The following is an 18,573-nucleotide window of genomic DNA, read 5'->3' on the forward strand; positions in this document are numbered from 1 at the left end:
ATTTAGGATTATATTCAAAGGGAGTTGTTTTCCAGTTTTTGCCATCCAATCAAATTGAACAAAAGTAGATACTCCAAAATTCAAACTAAAGAAGATCAAATAGGAAACTGCCTTATAGTACAAAATAAAAATTTAAAGAAAGCCATTAGTGAAAGGATAGGAAGATGTAGAAACACTAATGTGAAGTAGGAATTTTAGAAGGATGGAGGTAAAGCAAGAATCAAAGAAAAATCTAGAAAAAACTTATTTGGACTTTAAAAACATTAACTTTGACTAAGTTTTATGAAGTACTAAGCTGATCATTTATAAATAGCCTCTAAGATAATCCTCCCTTAGATATATCCTAGTGATTTTTTTTTAAATCTTCAGAGATTGAGACCTTACATTTGGGATGATGAAAATATTCTGAAACTTGATAGTGGTGATGGTAACCTGTGGTAGATTTTATGTTATTTGTATTTTACCACAATAAGAAAAAAAATTACCAGCTTTCAGAGAGACACAGTAAGATGGATTATCAGAAAAGGGCAAAATTATTTCCATCCCTGTACATATATACCCATCCCTTTGCAATATGACTCTGAAGTTTCTCTCATCAAGAGGTAGAGCTTGTTTTCTGTCTGTGTAATCTGGATGTGGCTATATGACTTTTTTCAGGCTGTGAGGCATTAATATATTTGATGTGAGCAAAGTCTTGAAAAATGCTTGTACATTAGAACTTGCCCTAAAAGAAACTATTTGGATCAGAGTTGAGCTCTTCTACCTGATAGTCACAAGAACAACTAGCCTGCTGTTACCAAATATGTGGATGAGATCAGTTTAAACCATTCAGCCTCTGCCAAACAACCAGCTGACAGCAGAGATAAGGCAAGTAGTCCAGATCAGAAGAACCATCATTGACCCCATACAATTACAATAAATAATAGATTTTTTTTTTCTAATCCTAAAGTTAGAAGATAATAGCCAGGTGTGGTGGCACACACCCGTAATCCAAGCAATTGGAGAGGTTTTGGCAGGAGGACTGAGAGTTCAAAGACAACCTCAGCAACTTAGTGAGGTCTTAAGCAACTCGGGGAGACTCTGTCTCTAAATAAAAATATAAAAAAAGGGTAGCTCAGTGTTTAAGTGCCCCTAGGTTAAATCCCTAGTACAAAAAATAAAATAATAATAGCATAAAGTTTGCAAATGAGAGGGGGAAAAGAAAGAATTATGTTCTAAGACATTATTCATTTGGGAAATTATAAAGAAATAGTAAATAATCACCTATGTTTCTGAAAATTTATCAGAGGAACTACTGAAGCCAAGTGAGAGAGGTATATAGCTCTAATAGGGATATGCTGATTATCTTAGCTGCAAGCAAAATAAACTGATTTTTGCTGGTTTAAAGGGGAAATTTGTTGGAAAGACTAATGGGTAACTCAAAGAATTCCCTAGAACTCACAAAAATAAGTTAGAAAAAATATAAGGATAATACAAACCTAGTGAAACAACACAAAGTGTTTTACTCAGTGGATCAGAGAACACAAATTGTTTTAGGATTTCCTTGAAATATTTACAAATATTGATCACCAGAAATAGATTCTGAAGTACCTCAAAGAGAAGAAATACAACTCCTACTCCCTAAGTATAGTGCAGTAAAACTAGAAATTAAACACAAGGGATATCTGTTTTCTTCAACCCCATTCTCAGCACTTGAAAATTTAACTGAAGAATTATTTAGAAAAGTACTTTAAAAGGAGGTATTTAAAATTAATGTAGAGGCGATATAGAAACATATGATAAGGACATAATAAAATCAGGACCTTGGAATGTAACTGAAGTATTTCTTGGAAGAAAATTACTAATCTCAAAATGTTTTCCAGGGCTGGGATTGTGGCTCAGCGGTAGAGCACTTGCCTGGCATCACATAAAAATAAATAAATAAAATAAATATATTGTGTCTAGCTAAAACTAAAATAAATAAATATGTTTTCCAAAAAAATGCATTAAATTTTGATCGTTCATAATATAAGCGTCCTTCTCAAAGAGATGAAAATAAGATTCCTTAAAATATAAATTAATGATATAGAAAATAAAACTATAGATTGGACTTGATTAGAAAGACAAAAACTAATTTTTTAAAACAATATTAAATAACCTTAATAACTCTGATCAAGAAGAAAATATCAAAGGACAATATTAAGAATTGGAACTGTAGATAAGAAAGCAAAAGTCAGTAACTAAAATTGATTTCAAAAGCAGAAAATCTGGAACTGATAACCTCAAACAGTTGAAAAAGTAAAACACTGTTCTCAATTAATGCTCCATGCCTTGTAATTTTATGGGTTAATTCTTTCAAGCTTCCATGGAATGATGGTCATATTATTTAAAGTGTACTAAATCATGGAAAGGATAGAAAATGTCCCAGTTCATTTACTCTATTAGGATAAGATCACCATAATGCCAACATCAAACAACAAACCTATGTAAGATGTGCATGTACAAACATACATAAAACTTCAGTTTCATTTAGAAGCATTGTTTTTGTTGTTGTTTGTTTGTTTGTTTGTTAATTCCTCTTGCCTCAGCCTCATGAATAGATACAGTATTCACATGCCACAGCTCCTGGCTATGAATGTTCTTCAGAAAATCCTTTCTGGCTCTGGTGCAGGATGACTATGAAGTTATGTGTTTGTGGGGACAAGGGAGTAAAGGGAACTTTGTACTTTCCCTAGTTTGCTGTGCACCTAAAACTACTCTAAAAAATAGTTTATTAATTAAAATAATAGTAGTAATGCTTTGTGACTAGATAATATTTACTTAGAAATGACACTTTAGCGTGAAGAAATCTCTTAATTTACTAACAACCTATAAGAGAAATAAATACCTCAAATCTTAGCAACAGATGCTGACAGTACTTTTGTGATTTCAGTACCTATTCCTGATGTTTAAAACAATAAACTCTTGCCAGGCACCATGGCGCATACCTGTAATCTCAGCAGCTTGGGAGGCTGAGACAGGAGGATCACGAGTTCAAAGCCAGCCTCAGCAAAAGCAAGGCTCTAAGCAACTCACTAAGACCCTGTCTCTAACTGAAATACAAAAATAGGCTGGCAGTGTGGCTCAGTGGTTGAGTACCCTTGAGTTCAATCCCCAGTAACCAAAAAAAAATAATAATAAATAAATTCTTAAACTAAAAATAGTTCTTAGTGAAATATCATCTCCCTGGTGGGAGCAGAAGTGTATAGATAAAGCAGACTTTTCATTATGAGCATTCAGCATGCCATGGCATAAGTCAGCCCATTTCTAAAAAGGAAATAGAAAATGCCACCAGATCCAACAAGTTGGTTAGCAGATATCAGTGATAAGAACTTTTAAGGTGTAAATATGAAACGATCAAAACTCATTATCTGAAAACAACATGAACTTGAAATATGAAAGAAAAATCATAATTGGGAGGTCTGCCACAAAAAAAGGACATACAAAAATATAAAAATAACCAGTGGTTTTATACAGAAGAGGAGGAGTTAAACTTTTTCTGTAAAGGGCCAGAAAATAAATAATAAATATTTTAGGCTTTATGAGCCATATGTTGTTCCCATCCTCCTCTTTCACCTTCATTCTACTCTTCTTCCCTTCTTCCTATATATTTTTTTAAATAGCCATTTAAGAATGATGCTTAATTTTGCTTTTTTTTTTTTTTTTTTTTTTTTCCATTCTTATGTGCTGACCATAGGATAAAAACCAAGCTCTTGTGTCTGGATTTGGTCCATGGACAATATTTTGCAGAGTCCTGATATGGAACATAAGTATCCAATTAACAGGGAAACTCCTTGCTAAATGAAGATTAAGATAGCTAGGGAAAGGCTGAAGAGGAAATACATAAGGCCTATTTGAATAAAATTGTGCATTTACATAAGAGATCATAAAATTTAAATAAACATTATGAATATATTTGTCAGAATGTAATTTGATACATGTCATGTTCTTAAGTGGAGTTTCTCCATGTTACAGAAGTCCATCATCCCCAAAGTAATTCACAAGTTCTGAACCATCCTAATTGATTATATCAGGATTTTTAAAAGTAGAGTATGTTAAATCAATTATTTTAAAATTGATTTGTAAGAAAAAATATTTAACAATAACCAAGAAAAGTGTGAAAAACAATGAAGGAGGCTTTTCCTACAAAATATTTAAATTAGCCAAACATAGACAGTAATATTGGTACAAAGCATAGACAAAGGAACAAAGAAGGATTCAGATTTATGAAATTTAGTCATATCTTCCTGAAGTCATGCTTTATCTTTAATGCAATTTGATTTTTCTTTTTTAAAATTTTGATTGGTTATATATGACAAGAGAATGTATTACAATTCATATTACACATAGAGCACAATTTTTCATATCTCTGGTTGTACACAAAGTAAAGTCACATCCTTCATGTCCTCTTACATGTTCTTCAGGTAATGATGACCATTGCTTTCCACCATCTTTCCTTCCTTCTTCTCCCTCCCCTTTTCTCCTTTGCCCTATCTAGAGTTCATTTAATCCTCCCATCCCCCCACCCCCAGCATATTATGGATCAACATCCTTAAATCAGAGAAATGATTTGGCATTTGGTTTTTTGGGATTGACTAATTTAACGTAGCATTATATTCTCCAGCTTCATCCATTTACCTACAAATGCCATGATTTCATTCTCTTTTAATGCTGAATAATATTCCATTCCTTATATACCACAGTTTCTTTATTCATTCATCTACTGAAGGGCATCTAGGTTGGTTCCACAGTTTAGCTATTGTGAATTGTGCTGCTATAAACAATGATGTGACTGTGTCCTTGTAGTATACTGTTTTTAAGTCCTTTGGGTGTAGACTGAGGAGTGGGATAGCTGGGTCAAATGGTGGTTCTGTTCCCAGTTTTCCAAGGATTCTCTATACTGCTTTCCATATTGGCTGCACCAATTTGCAGTCCCACCAGTAATGTATGAGTGTGCCTTTTCCCCCACATTCTTGCCAACACTTATTGTTGCTTGTATTCTTAATAGCTGCCATTCTGACTGGAGTGAAATGAAATCTTAGAGTAGTTTTGATTTGCTTTTCTCTAATTGCTAGAGATGTTGAACATTTTTTCATATATTTGTTGATCGATGTATATCCTCTTCTGAGAAATGTCTATTCAGTTCCTTGGCCCATTTATTGATTGGGTTATTTGGGGTTTTTTTTTTTTTTTTTTTTTTTTTTTTTTTGGTGTTAAGATATTTGAGTTCTTTATATATTCTAGAGATTGGTGCTCTGGTGTGTATCTGGTAAGAATTTGTTCCCAATTAGTAGGTGCTCTATTCACCTCACTGATTATTTCTTTTGCTGAGAAGAAGCTTTTTAGTTTGAATCCATCCTGTTTATTGATTCCTGATATTAATTCTTGTGCTATAGGAGTCTTATTGAAGAAGTTGGGGCCTAATCCCACATGATGAAGATTAGGGCCTCCTTTTTCTTCTAATAGATGCAGTGCCTCTGGTTTAATTCCTATGTCCTTGATACACTTTGAGTTGAGTTTTGTACATGGTGAGAGATAGGGATTTAATTTCATTTTGTTGCATATGGATTTCCAATTTTCCCATTATTTGTTGAAGAGGCTATATTTTCACCAATGTACGTTTTTGGCACCTTTGTCAAATATAAATTAACAGTAATTATGTAGGGTAGTTTCTGTGTCCTCTATTCTGTACCATTGATCTACAGTTTATTTTGGTGCCAATGCCATGCTGTTTTTGTTACTATTGCTCTGTAGTATAATGTAAGGTTTGGTATAGGGATGTAACCTGCTTCACTCTTCTTGATAAGGGTTGCTTTAGCTGTTCTGGATTTTTCATGACTGTTTTTTCTATTTGTATGAGGAATGTCATTGGGATTTTGATTGGAATTGCATAAAATCTGTATAGTGCTTTTAGTAGTATGGTCATTTTGACAATATTAATTCTGCCTATCCAAGAACAGGGTAGATCTTTGCATCTTCTAAGATCTTTTTTAATTTCTTTTTTAGCATTCTGTAGTTTTCATTGTAGAGGTCTTTCACCTCTTTCATTAAGTTGATTCCCAAATATTTTTTTTTATTTTTTTTTGATGCTATTATAAATGGGGTAGTTTTCCTCATTTCCCTTTCAGAGGATTTATCACTGATGTACATAAATGCCTTTGATCTATAGGCGTTGATTTTGTATCCTGCTACTTTGCTGAATTCATTTACTAGTTCTAGAAGTTTTCTGGGGGCACTGTTTGGGTCTTCAAGGTATAGAATCATCATCTACAAACAGTGCTAATTTGAGTTCTTTTTTTCCCTATCTGTATCCCTTTCATTTCTTTCATCTGTCTAATTGCTCTGGCCAGTGTTTCAAGAACTATGTTAAAAAGAAGTGGTGAAAGAGGGCATCCCTGCCTTGTTCAGTTTTTAGAGGGAGTTCTTTCAATTTTTCTCCATTTAGAATGATGTTGGCCTGGGGCTTAGCATAACATAGATAGCTTTTAGGATGTTGAGATATGTTCCTGTTATCCCTAGTTTTTCTAGTGTTTTGAATATGAAGGGGTGCTGTATTTTGTCGAATGCTTTGATTTTGTGTTCATATATTTTCTTTCTATGTTTAGGTATAAGTGTGCTTGCAGAGTGTCTGGACTGTCCTGAATTGAAAGCAACAGCAGATGACTTTATTCATCAGCATTTTACTGAAGTTTACAAAACTGATGAATTTCTTCAACTTGATGTGAAACGAGTAACACATCTTCTCAACCAGGACACACTAACTGTGAGAGCAGAGGATCAGGTGACTAAAGTGTCTTCTTAAACTTTTCTTAGTAAAAACTTCTTTATTGATTTCTTATACCTGATGTTTGGATACATAAAGGAAAGAGTCATATTAGGAGAGAATATGTTTTTTTTTGGGTTTTTTTTTTTACAATAAACACAGTATTCCAAAGTCTATTTCATAGGAAAAGTAAGTCTTGGGTGCTTATAGGGGCCAGCTATTTGAGAAGCCACTTAGTAGAGATAAAACTACATGATAGACAGAACAAGATGTCCACATTTGAATCACCAGAAACTTAATATGTTACAATAAATGGCTCAGGGGACTTTGAGGTGTATGATATATTCAGGTGGGTCCCATGTAATCATAAGGGTCCTTAAAAGTAAAAGAGGGGTGCAGTGTAGGAAAGAATAGACTTATCATTGCCAGCTTTGAAGGTGGAGGGGGCCACACACCAAGGAATGCAGGCAGCTATTATGTTCTAAAAAAGACAAGGAAATGGTATCTTATAAAAATCTCCAGATAACCCTGCCAGCATGATTTTACCCCAGGTATGAACCATTTTATGCTCTGACCTATAGAATAGTGAGATGAACTATCAGAAGTATAAGCTAATTGCAGGCATTTGGGAGGTGGGTGGGAGAACACTTTGATATTCAGGCTTGCTTAATCCTTATTTTTAGCCCCATATCCTTCTCTGTATTTTAAGCGACTAAATTTGCAGTAATTTGTAAACAGCAGCAGTAGTAAATAGGGTGGTAATATACTGAAAGATCATATGCTTTGAGTTGCTTTTGTTCTATAAACATTTTTTTTTTTTTTTTTTACTAAGCCTTATTCTTTTGCCCTATTTTCATCATGGCTTAGAGTATCAATTTGCAAGTTGACAGATTAGACTGGAGGATTGACTAGGCAAAAAAGAAAAAAAACACAATTCTTTAATACCAGGTGCAGTAGCCTGAAGTCCCAGTGACCAAGAAAGCCAGTCTGGAGCAACATAGTGAGACTCCCATCTCAGGGAGAAAACAAACAGCTGGGTGTGCAACTCAGACCTGTAATCCCAGCAGCTCAGGAGACTGAGGGAAGAGGATTGCAAGTTTAAGGCCAGTCTGGGCAATTTAGCAAAACCCCATCTCAAAATATAATGAAAAGGGGCGGGGATCTAGCTCAGTGGTAAAGCGACCCTGAGTTCAATGCCCATTACTGTAAAAACAAACAACATAAAACATACTTCAGTTCTGTGATCAAAATTAACTGACATATGCAAAGGAAGAAAAATTACTTTACACTGGAGAAACCTGACAGACACTGCCTACAGTTGGTCAAGGTTAACATCATTGGTGATAAGTCATGTTGATTACATGCACATTTAACATAATGAGGATGGCACATCTCCTCTGGTAATCCTCCCCGTAAAATATAACACCAGACCAACGAGCAAAACATCAGACAAACTCAAATTCAGGGTCATTAGAAAAGACCCAACCAGTGGAATGAGATGGACATCATTACCCTCAAGTACAAATATGAAGTCACGAATGGTGTGACTGTACTTTGTGTACAACCAGAGACATGAAAGATTGTGCTGTATATGTGTTCTATGAATTGAAATGCATTCTTCTGTCATATAACAAATTAAAATAAATAAAAATTAAAAAAAAAAAATACCTGACCAGAACTCAAAACTGTCAATATCATCAAAAACAAGAAAAGTCTGAACAACTGTCATAGTCTAGAAAAGCCTAAGGTGATTTGATGACTAAGTGTAATGTGGCCCTTTATGGGATTGTGACACAGAAAAAGAACAGTTGATAAAAACTAAACAAATCCAAAAAAAGTGCAAACCTTACTTAATGTTATCACTATTGGTTCATTAGTTGTGACAAATGTATCATACTAATATAATATCTTAACATCTACATTCAGAGTATGTGGGAACTCTACACAATCTTGGCAACTTTTCTGTAAATCTAAAACTATTCTAAAATAAAAAGATTTATTGTTTAAAAAGACCAATTCACTTAAAAATTAATTAGCTCATAGAAGATCAGATCTTGGGTTATTAACATCACCCCAAAATTACCTAATTTAACAAGCTCAAATGTGTGTGTGTGTGTGTGTGTGTGTTTTAGATATGTGTGTATATGAAATGATTAATTTGCTTCCAGTGCATTTTAAATAATTTATAAATCCAATACAGATGAATTTGGACTTGTTTAGTACAAATTATATTTATATAATAAATTATATTTATATAATAAATTATATTTATATAGTATTTATATAATAATTATTTTTGAAAAATAATTATTATATAAATATCCTATAAGTCATAAAGTATGGAACTTTTGTATCTAAGTTTCTAGAAAGCAGATAAGTCTGTCAGTTCATAATATAGGAATATAAAATTGAAGTAAAATCATGGGTGACCTTCTTATCTCCTGAGATGGAAGACCTCGTGGGAACTATATGAGCATACATTGGAACTATCATTAATCAATAGATTTTTTTTTAATATGCTGTATCTCATTCCAAAAAGAAAACTTTATTTTGTTTTTAAAAAAATTATACATGAAACATCTTCCTTGTGATTACATTATATAGTAATAGTTACTTCTAGAAAACACATCATTGACAAGATTCACTAGAGCAGTATGTAAACTATTATGAAGTATAGGCACGATTTTGGGATAAAAACAAATATTTGAATAAATACTGGGAATAAGTGGTGGTCCTCTTACTAGGTTCTCCCCCTTCAATGTAACCATAGATAATTGGAATGATTCTGCCATCTAAAAACTTCACTATGCTGTTTTTCCCCCTTAGGTTTATGATGCTGCAGTCAGGTGGTTGAAATATGATGAACCTAATCGCCAGCCATTTATGGTTGACATCCTTGCTAAAGTCAGGTTTCCTCTTATATCAAAGAATTTCTTAAGTAAAACAGTACAAGCTGAACCACTTATTCAAGACAATCCTGAATGCCTTAAGATGGTGATAAGTAAGTTGCCTTAATATCCATTTATAACCTGATCATGTGGCCAGTTTCCCATGGGCTTAACCCATTAGAATGGATCAGACTCAATAGCCAAGGGGAAACATTGATGACTTTGCCCTGCCAGTCAGTCAGTCCCTCAGGGTTCTTGATGTCCCCTGGAGAAGACGGCTTCAGCCTTATTTTATAGGGATTTACATGATGGAAGGTAGAAATTACTTAGGCTTTCTTACTTTTTGTACAATAGCTTTCATGCACTTTGTTTCTAGTGTTTTCTTCTTTATTTTATTTGGCCAAACAGTATACTTTCATCACATTTTTCTTCCTAAATAGCTTTTCTTTTTTTTTTTTCCTTGCAACCAATTATTACTGAATATTTTTCATTTGTTTTTATTTTCTTATAGGCTGTCTCAAGCCCTCAGTACCCTTTTAAAATGCCACTTAATAAAATTATCTGTACAATTAAACAATCTGTTGCTTTTTTGTTGTTGTTGGAAATATCCCTTTTAGAGCCTTCTACCCATTCCAATATGGGATGTTTGTTCTCTAGGCCTGATGCACAGTCCTTGTGCTGGAGCTTCCTGTCACCATCCTGGGAAATCCTTTACTCCTCTGTGTCCATTATCTGCTGGATCCCAGGTTTACCTCTTACATAACATATCTTCTAAAAGGAACATATCTTCTAAAAGGTTCCTGGTAAACCAGGCAAGGTAGTGCATGCCTGTAATCCCAGCAGCTCAGGAGGCTGAGGCAGGAGGATCACGAGTTCAAAGCCAGCCTCACCAATTTAGCAAGGCCCTAAGCAACTCAGCAAAACACTGTCTCTAAATAGAATATGAAAAAAAGGGCTGGGAATGTGGCTCAGTAATTAAGCACCCTTGGGTTCAATTCCTGGTACGACCACCTCAAAAAAAAAAAAAAAAATTTCCTGATAAAGAACACATGATTGGTAAATACTTGGAGACTTAACAAGTCTCATGTGTATTTTACCATAAAACATTGAATGATAATTAAACTGGACATAAAATTATGTTGAAAATCATTTTAAGTTAGAATAATCTTCAGGCTTCTACTCTTAACTTTTGAGAGACAATCATTTTTTCCTATTTGTTTGTTTGTTTGTTTGTTTATTTATTCCTCTCTCGTAAGTACTATCTTTTTTCTTAGCTATGCTCAGTGGCACACACCTGTTTCCCAACAATTCAGGAGGCTGAGACAGGAGGATCACAAGTTCAAGGCCAACCTCAGTAATTTAAAGGGGCCCCAGGCAAATTAATGAGACCGTGTCTCAAAAAATAAAAAGGGCTGGAGGTGAAGTTCAGTGGTGAAGTGCCCCTGGGTTCAATCCCCAGTATGGGGGCAGGAGTGGAAATGTAGATATATGTATCTTTTTTTCTCTCAACTCTGATGTTTCAAAAGTTTACAATAATGTACCTTGATGTATACCTTGTTTTTTAAAGTCATGTTGGATATTCTCTTTTCAGCCAAATATGTCTCAATTCTTTATTAATGAATGACACTGTGGTTCTTCAGACATTAACTCTTTTTTGTCTCCTATTTCCATCTTTTTCTCTTGGTTCTCTTCAAAGAGATTGCCTTCATTTTTCTATTAAACCTTTTTCAGCTATTTTTAATTTCTATGAGTTTTTACTTATTTCATGACTGCAATATCTTATCACTCTAAAGTAGTCATTATAGTGCCTTTGGAATTTTCTTATGTTGTATTTTCCTATTACCTTTGAATTTTCCTGTGTTTGTTGGAAGCTTTTCTTAAATGCTTGATATGTCAATTATTTAAGAGTGAGTTTTTACAAAACTGATAGATTATGCTGTGCATATCAGAGTGTTTCTCAGTTCTTGGGCTAAACTGTAGGGTAATCAGCGTAGCCAGTAAATTTTTAATTGGTAGCCCCCAAATGTCAATATTTTCTTAGGGAGTTATAAGCTGGGTACAGACATTTAGGAGCTGGGTTAAGAAGATATTTTTTCACTTAATCCCTGGTTTCAGTTCTGCACTCTTCTCTGTGTTTTTTCCTAAGTCTGGATCATCTGTCAGTATTTCCAAAAACCAGTCCTTGAGTCCTGCAGAAGACCTGTCCAGGTATGGCCAGTACCTGACTACAGCAGGGGAAGGAGACCTGGGAGTTTAACTGTTGTGTAATTCAGAATTCTAGAGTTCTGTTGTTTTTATGTTCACCCACCCCTCTTCTGGCATACTTGGTATCTCCTGTTGGGATTGTTTCCAAGATTCTGCAGGGTAATTTGGCTTGCTTTTCATTTGTGTCTCCTTGCATAATCATTTAGGTATGATATACATCTGCTGGCTTCATTAATAGTGTTTTGGAGTTATAGTTTTCATAGTATTGTTAGTTTTGATTGCTTCTTATTTTCTTGATATTTAGAGTGTTTTTTAAGAAAAAAAGTTCTTGAAATGGCAAGCCCAGTATCATGTTGTTTTTATATTAAATCTGAATAGTCTTTCTTTATGATCGCTTTATAGTGAGGTGGTTAGAAAAGTCTTACCTATTCCAAGATTTTTTTTTTAATTACCTAAATTTTCTTCTTATCCACTGATGGATTTCTTTTCTCCTTTAAGACTTCATCCTACTGATATTTATTTGGTGCCAACTAATTTGTTTCTAAATGTCTGATAAGATGGTCCAAAGTCATTGAATAATTCATCTATCCCACTGATTTAAAAACAAATATGCATAAATCTGTACTCATATACACACAATTTCTCTTTCATTCAAGTACCTTTCTTTAGTTATTTTTGTACTTCATTTAAGTTGTCATATGTTTTTGGAGAATTTATAATTTTCTTAGTTTCTGCTTTTATTTTAGACATTTTTATTGTTGCAACTGTGGATAGTGTCCTTTTTCTTTTATTTATTATTTATCAACTTGATCTTTTTTTGGTGTTTTTTTCCCTTTTGTTTTCAGTTCTTTCATTTTTTTAAATACCTTAAATATATTTTATGTTTTGTGTTTGATAATTCCAGTATCTGAAGTGTCTGAAGATCAAATACTGCTGTTTTTTTCTGTTGACTTCTTCCTGGTGGTTTAATTCCTTGTGTGTTTTGTAATTTGGAATTGTGTGTTTAACATTTGATTGATCTTAATCTCCAGGAATATTGGGGGACTTGGTTTGTCCCTGGAGGTCTTTTTCCTTAAAAGGAGAATAGTTTTGCTTTTGCCAGGTTCCCTAGCAAACTTTGAATTTTCCTTGCCTATTGGTTTCCTAGATTGGCAGGTAGGGTAAATTCAAACTTGAAACCTACCTACAAGCAGGACTGTCATTGTAAATTCTCAAAGGAGAGAGACTGCCTCCACCTGGACCTGAAATTGAAACAGGCATATTACTGTTTCTCACTTTGCCCTCAGACAGATGTTTCTTAGCCTGTTTTTCACTGAAAGTATAACTACTGGTCCAAGCGATTCAGCTTTAAACAGATAACTCAGTTCCAACTCCTTATCTTGAGCAGGTTCAAGACTTTATCTTTTCTCCCTCATACAGCCAATAAAAACAATTTCTAATTTACAGTATTACCAAAAGATTTCAGAACATCTCTAAGAGTCTCTTAATGGTTACTATTCTGGTGTTTAGCTTTTTTCTTAATTTTGGCCCTCTATGTCTACTCTGTTGGGATCTTAGCTGTGCATTCAAAGAGATATTTATTTTATTTTTCAACATTTATATTTTGTTACCAGAAAGTTTTTTTTTATAAATCTAATCTGTCAATTTCCTCTAAGTGTAAAATCAGATTATTTCAACAGATGTGAAATATATAAGTTTTCTAAATAATGACTATGATACACCAAGTATACTGTTAGCTCTTGAGTTCCCTTTCATTTTAAACCAGAAACCACATGGGGCAGCAAGGTAGATTTCAATTTATATGTGATAAGGAAAAAAAAAAAAAAACACCCAAATGAGGTAGCAAAAATAATAGGTGTTCAAAGTGGTAGTTGTAACCCATTTTGAACACTTGTTTTTGCTACCTCATTTGGGTGATTCATTTAAGGTATGACTGGTTCTGGCACAAAGTTAAGAAAACTGATGAAAGAAAAATGAGCGCTTTTATTCTTCCTAAGATGATATCAAGATTGGTAATAAGTTGGAGTTTTTGAATTATTAAATCACTTGCCCTTGATTTGGAAGTCTAATGGAAAATTCTATTAGACTTGTCACATAGCTACAGCTTTAGAGTAATGTGGAAAATAGGTAAGCTTGGACCAGTAGTTAGGTAAGCTTAACCCTAATCTGGAAAAATATTGTGGTATATTCATATAATGAAATGTTCTATGGTTAATGAAAAAAAAATTTTTAGAGACCAGGAGTGTTTGAACCCAGGTAAGGTTTTCAAGGGAAAAAGAAAAAGAGAATATGAATGAAGGACACATCCTTGTGAATATTTACATTTAGGGGTTGAAGGGGGTGGGAAGGTGAATTCACAGAACTGCTAAAACCAAAGCCTAGTGTATCTTGAAGACCAAGATATATTAAGGAGAGCACAGGTGACCACTAGTCCCTTTAAATACAAAGAGAGAAAAGAAAATCAGCACCATAAAAGATTTTTGATTAGGGTTCCATCTTTTGGATTACATACATGTTAATATCAGTTTTTTCATTAGTCCTCTATTTGCAAATTCTGGTATTTTCTGGCCTTACAGTTTCACAAGGTAGAAGGCTGCACTATTTCTTCATGCATGAGCTATTAAAGAAACTAGCCAGGCTCAGAGTCTAGGTGAATTCTGAATTGATTTAGAATCAGGATAGTAGCATTATTTAAGAAATTCTAGTGTGGAGATTAGGCTCTTAAATTAGAAGCTTTGTTTAAATTTCTTTAGCTTACCAGGCTTATTGCAGCTTTCCTTTTCCTTTTTTTCCCCACTTAATGAAGAACAGTGAGTTATTCCATAACTTATTAACTAAGTACAAGCAGCCAAGACCTCAAGTGTGGGGGACTAGGCAGAGCTATGTAGGGGAAAGAAAGCCTCCAGCCTCCATTCTTCAGATCACAAGTTGTCTTCCTGCCATCTAATTTATGTTGCCTTTTTATAGAGGAAGAAAAACAGAAAAGATAATCTAAAAAGTAGAATAAAGCTAAGCCAAAAGAATGTATATATAAAAAGAATGAGTTACAAAGTAAAGTACATAGTTACAGGCCCAAAGGGCCAGTATAAAGTTTTTACTAAAATTTTTCAAATGATAATAATACTGAAAGGAATAGCTCCCAAAGAAATATGTCTTAGGAGTAATGAACTTCTCAAGGACAGGTGCCAAGTGTTCCCAGACCTCTGCTTGGAGACAGAAAAAATAAATAAATTTAAATTTAAAAACCTATCAGAGAAGGAACTTTAGTTCATGCTTCCTCTGGGTCAGCTACTGTCATCCAGCAGCCTGTCGACTGGATACAGTTTCCTCCTCACTCTCCCCTACCTTTCTCTTGCTGGGTATATTAGATTCATACACTATTCAGATGATCATCATGTATGGAACCCTCTTGGAGCAATGTTCTCAAACCCCAGAGTTTTAGATTCAGAAGATCTGGGCTAGTGTCCAATCATTTGAATTTCTAACATGTTACCAGGTGATGCTGATACTGTGGGTCACAAGACCAACATTTCAAGAACTGTCCCAGGCTAAATCCAGCTTTGAGCTTTGGTGGTTTTTACATTTGTGAAAGAAATTTTTAAAATAATTAAAAAAAAACTATTTCACAGAAACCAAATGTGTCTGAGAAAGCCTAAGGTATTTAATGTCTACCCTTTACAGAAAAAGTTTGCCAGCCTGTGCCCTAGGGTATTGACCCCAGACCTAAAGCCAGAGCTTTGGTGTCTGAGGTTTCTAGCTCTTCTTATGCAAAAATGTCTCTACTCAAACTCTAAAATTTAAGAGAATGCTAAATATTGATTTTCATTCACTCACAAACTTTTCTGCAAACTTTTTCTTGATCCCTTTTCTAAAGACCCTACCTAGCCTCAAGTACAAAAGTGGCTTGCATGAGTTAAGAATTTTTTGCACTGTTGAATAGAAAATTCACTAATCAATAATATTATACATCATAAACAACACAAATAGATGTAAAAGGGGTACATAGTGAAAAGCAAGTCTCACTGATAGCCCTTTTTCCTAGCCTATTAATCTCTTATGCTAGATAATGCTAACTATTCTTTCAGAGGTAGTCTTGGGACTGTATATATAATATATAGTCATTTGCTTATTTATACATGTATAAATTATATATAAAATAGGTATATATGTTTAAGCCCTCCCCCGCCCTGCTTTTTTTGTACTGGAAATTGAACCTAGAGACACTTAATACCTGAGCCACATCTCCAGCCCTTTTTATTTTTTATTTTAAGACAGGGTCTTACTAAGTTGCTGAGGTTGAACTTGTGATCCTCCTGCCTCAGCCTTCTTAGTAGCTGGGATTACAGATATGTGCCATGACGCCCAGCCTAAAATACAATTTTTTAACACAAATGGTATTGCACTCTGTGTTCTGTCCTACATCTTGGGATTTTTGTGTATGTGTTTGTGTGTATGGTACTGTGGATGGAATCCAAGGGTGCTCTACCACTGAGCTACACCCTCCTATACCCCATCCCTTTTTATCTTTTTTAAAAATATATTTATTTATTCATTCATTCATTCATTCATTCATTTTTTAGTTGTAGGTGTACACAATATTTTATTTTTATGTGGTGCTGAGCATCAAACCCAGTGTCTCATGCATGCTAGGCGAGCGCTCTACTTCTGAGTCACAACCCCAGCCTTTTTGTATTTTTTATTTTGAGACAGAATCTTGCTAGATGCCAGGCTAACTTCAAACTTGCAATCCTCCCTCCTCAGTCTCTGGGATTACAGGTGTGTGTATATCTTGTTTTGTTTCACACAACAGTATTTCTTAAAGATCATTCCATATGTTCATATTAACTTTTTCCATTCTTAACAGTCACTTATAATATTCCATTTAATGGATATATCCTAATTTTCTAACCACTTCCCTATCAATGAATTTTAGGTTCATAACTCCTACAGGGGGGATTACTGCGTTAAAGGATATGTATATTTGTGATTTTTGTGAACCTCACTATGTGACCCTCTGCCTTACCAGATATATACACCCTTTTGCCCTGTGTTCCAGACAGTTTTATCTTGACCAATTTGATAACTGAAAAACTATGGCTTTAATTTGTATTTCTCTTAGATAGAACAGGTGAGCATGTTTTCATATGTCTAATATTTGTCCATACTTCTTTTTCTGTGAACTGTATTCAGGTATTTCAAGTTGTTGGTCTTAATCTTATTACTAGGATGTGTTTTTATAACTGTCTTTATAAAAAATTTAAATATATCCCTAGTTTGTCATTGTCTTTTAATTTTGTCATTTCTTTTCATCACATGGTAATTTATCTTAAAATTTTCTGTATTAAGTCTGAACATTATTTTGTAGCTCCATGTTTTGATCATTTTTAGGGTTCCTCATTCTGAGGCATTTTTATTTTAACCACACTATTTTTCTTTGAGATATTTGAGATATTTTTGCATATTCCAGTTTGTGTTGATTTGGAGTTTAAAGTAAAATATGAGGTGGGGATAGTTTTTCCCCCATATTATTATCTAACATTGGTGAGAACCCTTTTTTTACCCCAACACTGACATAAAATGGCACCTTAATAAGTGGCCCTTAACCAAACTGAGGAAGTACTGAAAGAAAAAGAGCATGTTAGTTCTGAATTTTCATTGCACTTGAGAGTCATCAAAAACAGTACTTCTCAAAGTTTTATGTACATCTGAATTATTTTGGGGTTTTGTTAAGTGTGCAGATGCTAATTGGGCAGGTCTACAGTGGGGCCTAGTATCCAGCATTTCTAACAAACTCCCATATGCTAAAACTGCTGCTCTTTAAACCACATTTTAAGTGACAAGGAGCCCTTTAAAATATGAATGCCTAGGCCCTATCACCAGAGATTTTAATTGGTCTGTGATAGGACATGGTTATAAAGAGTTTCAGAGATTTCCTAGGTAATTCCAATATGCTGGAAGGAGGTGTGGATTTCAGTAATTATTGTTTTGGTACCTATTGCTCATGAAGCCAGGATATTCACTGGAATGTAGTAAGTAAGTGCCTGGCACAATCTTTGAACAATGGTGATTGTTGAGAATAATAAATTGGTTAGGATTCAGATCATTATATATTTCTCCTACCATGTTTTCTCTCTCTTTCTTTGAATGCTATAAGGGGTGATAAAAATAAAATTATAGAAATAAATGCTTTATTATGTCTGGGCATTTATTTTTCAAAACACTGCATTTAGTGCCTGAAGTTCTTGAATAGTTGCTGTGTATTTTTCTACAGGTGGAATGAGATACCATCTGCTATCTCCAGAGGATAGAGAAGAACTTGCAGATGGCACAAGACCTAGAAGAAAGAAACATGATTACCGCATAGCCCTATTTGGTGGCTCCCAACCACAATCCTGTAGATATTTTAACCCAAAGGTAACTAATTTTTATTCTTTTGATTTTGAAAACACTGTGCAAATATACTCACCCAAGTAGTAATAATTTTTCTTTAAATATGTCACTTTACGGCATTCTTTCACATACCTTTTAGGATACATAGTTACCCTTTTTGTTTTACAGATAAGGAAATTGAGATTTAGATTTCAAATGTTCTCATAATTGCTCTGATGTTCTTTATAGCAATCATAACCAAAGAAAACAAACAAACAAAAAAAACTAGTTCTCCTGTCTTTTTTTGTTAGCAAGTCCCTGCATCCATTC

The 18,573-nt window shown here is 34.1% G+C and overlaps 1 protein-coding gene across 3 annotated transcripts in view; it reads left to right on the forward strand.

Moving 5' to 3' along the window:
• The window catches only part of Klhl7 (kelch like family member 7), a 53,888-nt gene that overhangs the window by 14,618 nt on the left and 20,697 nt on the right, over positions 1 to 18,573 (forward strand). For all 3 annotated transcript variants that reach the window (XM_076835335.1, XM_076835343.1, XM_076835351.1), the window contains 3 exons: positions 6,624 to 6,799; positions 9,608 to 9,782; positions 18,146 to 18,288. In XM_076835335.1, the coding sequence (XP_076691450.1) occupies positions 6,624 to 6,799; positions 9,608 to 9,782; positions 18,146 to 18,288 (494 nt within the window). The remainder of the gene's footprint in view (positions 1 to 6,623; positions 6,800 to 9,607; positions 9,783 to 18,145; positions 18,289 to 18,573) is intronic.

The sequence above is a fragment of the Callospermophilus lateralis genome, chromosome 1, assembly GCF_048772815.1.
Source record: "Callospermophilus lateralis isolate mCalLat2 chromosome 1, mCalLat2.hap1, whole genome shotgun sequence".
In the NCBI taxonomy this organism is placed as follows: domain Eukaryota; kingdom Metazoa; phylum Chordata; class Mammalia; order Rodentia; family Sciuridae; genus Callospermophilus; species Callospermophilus lateralis.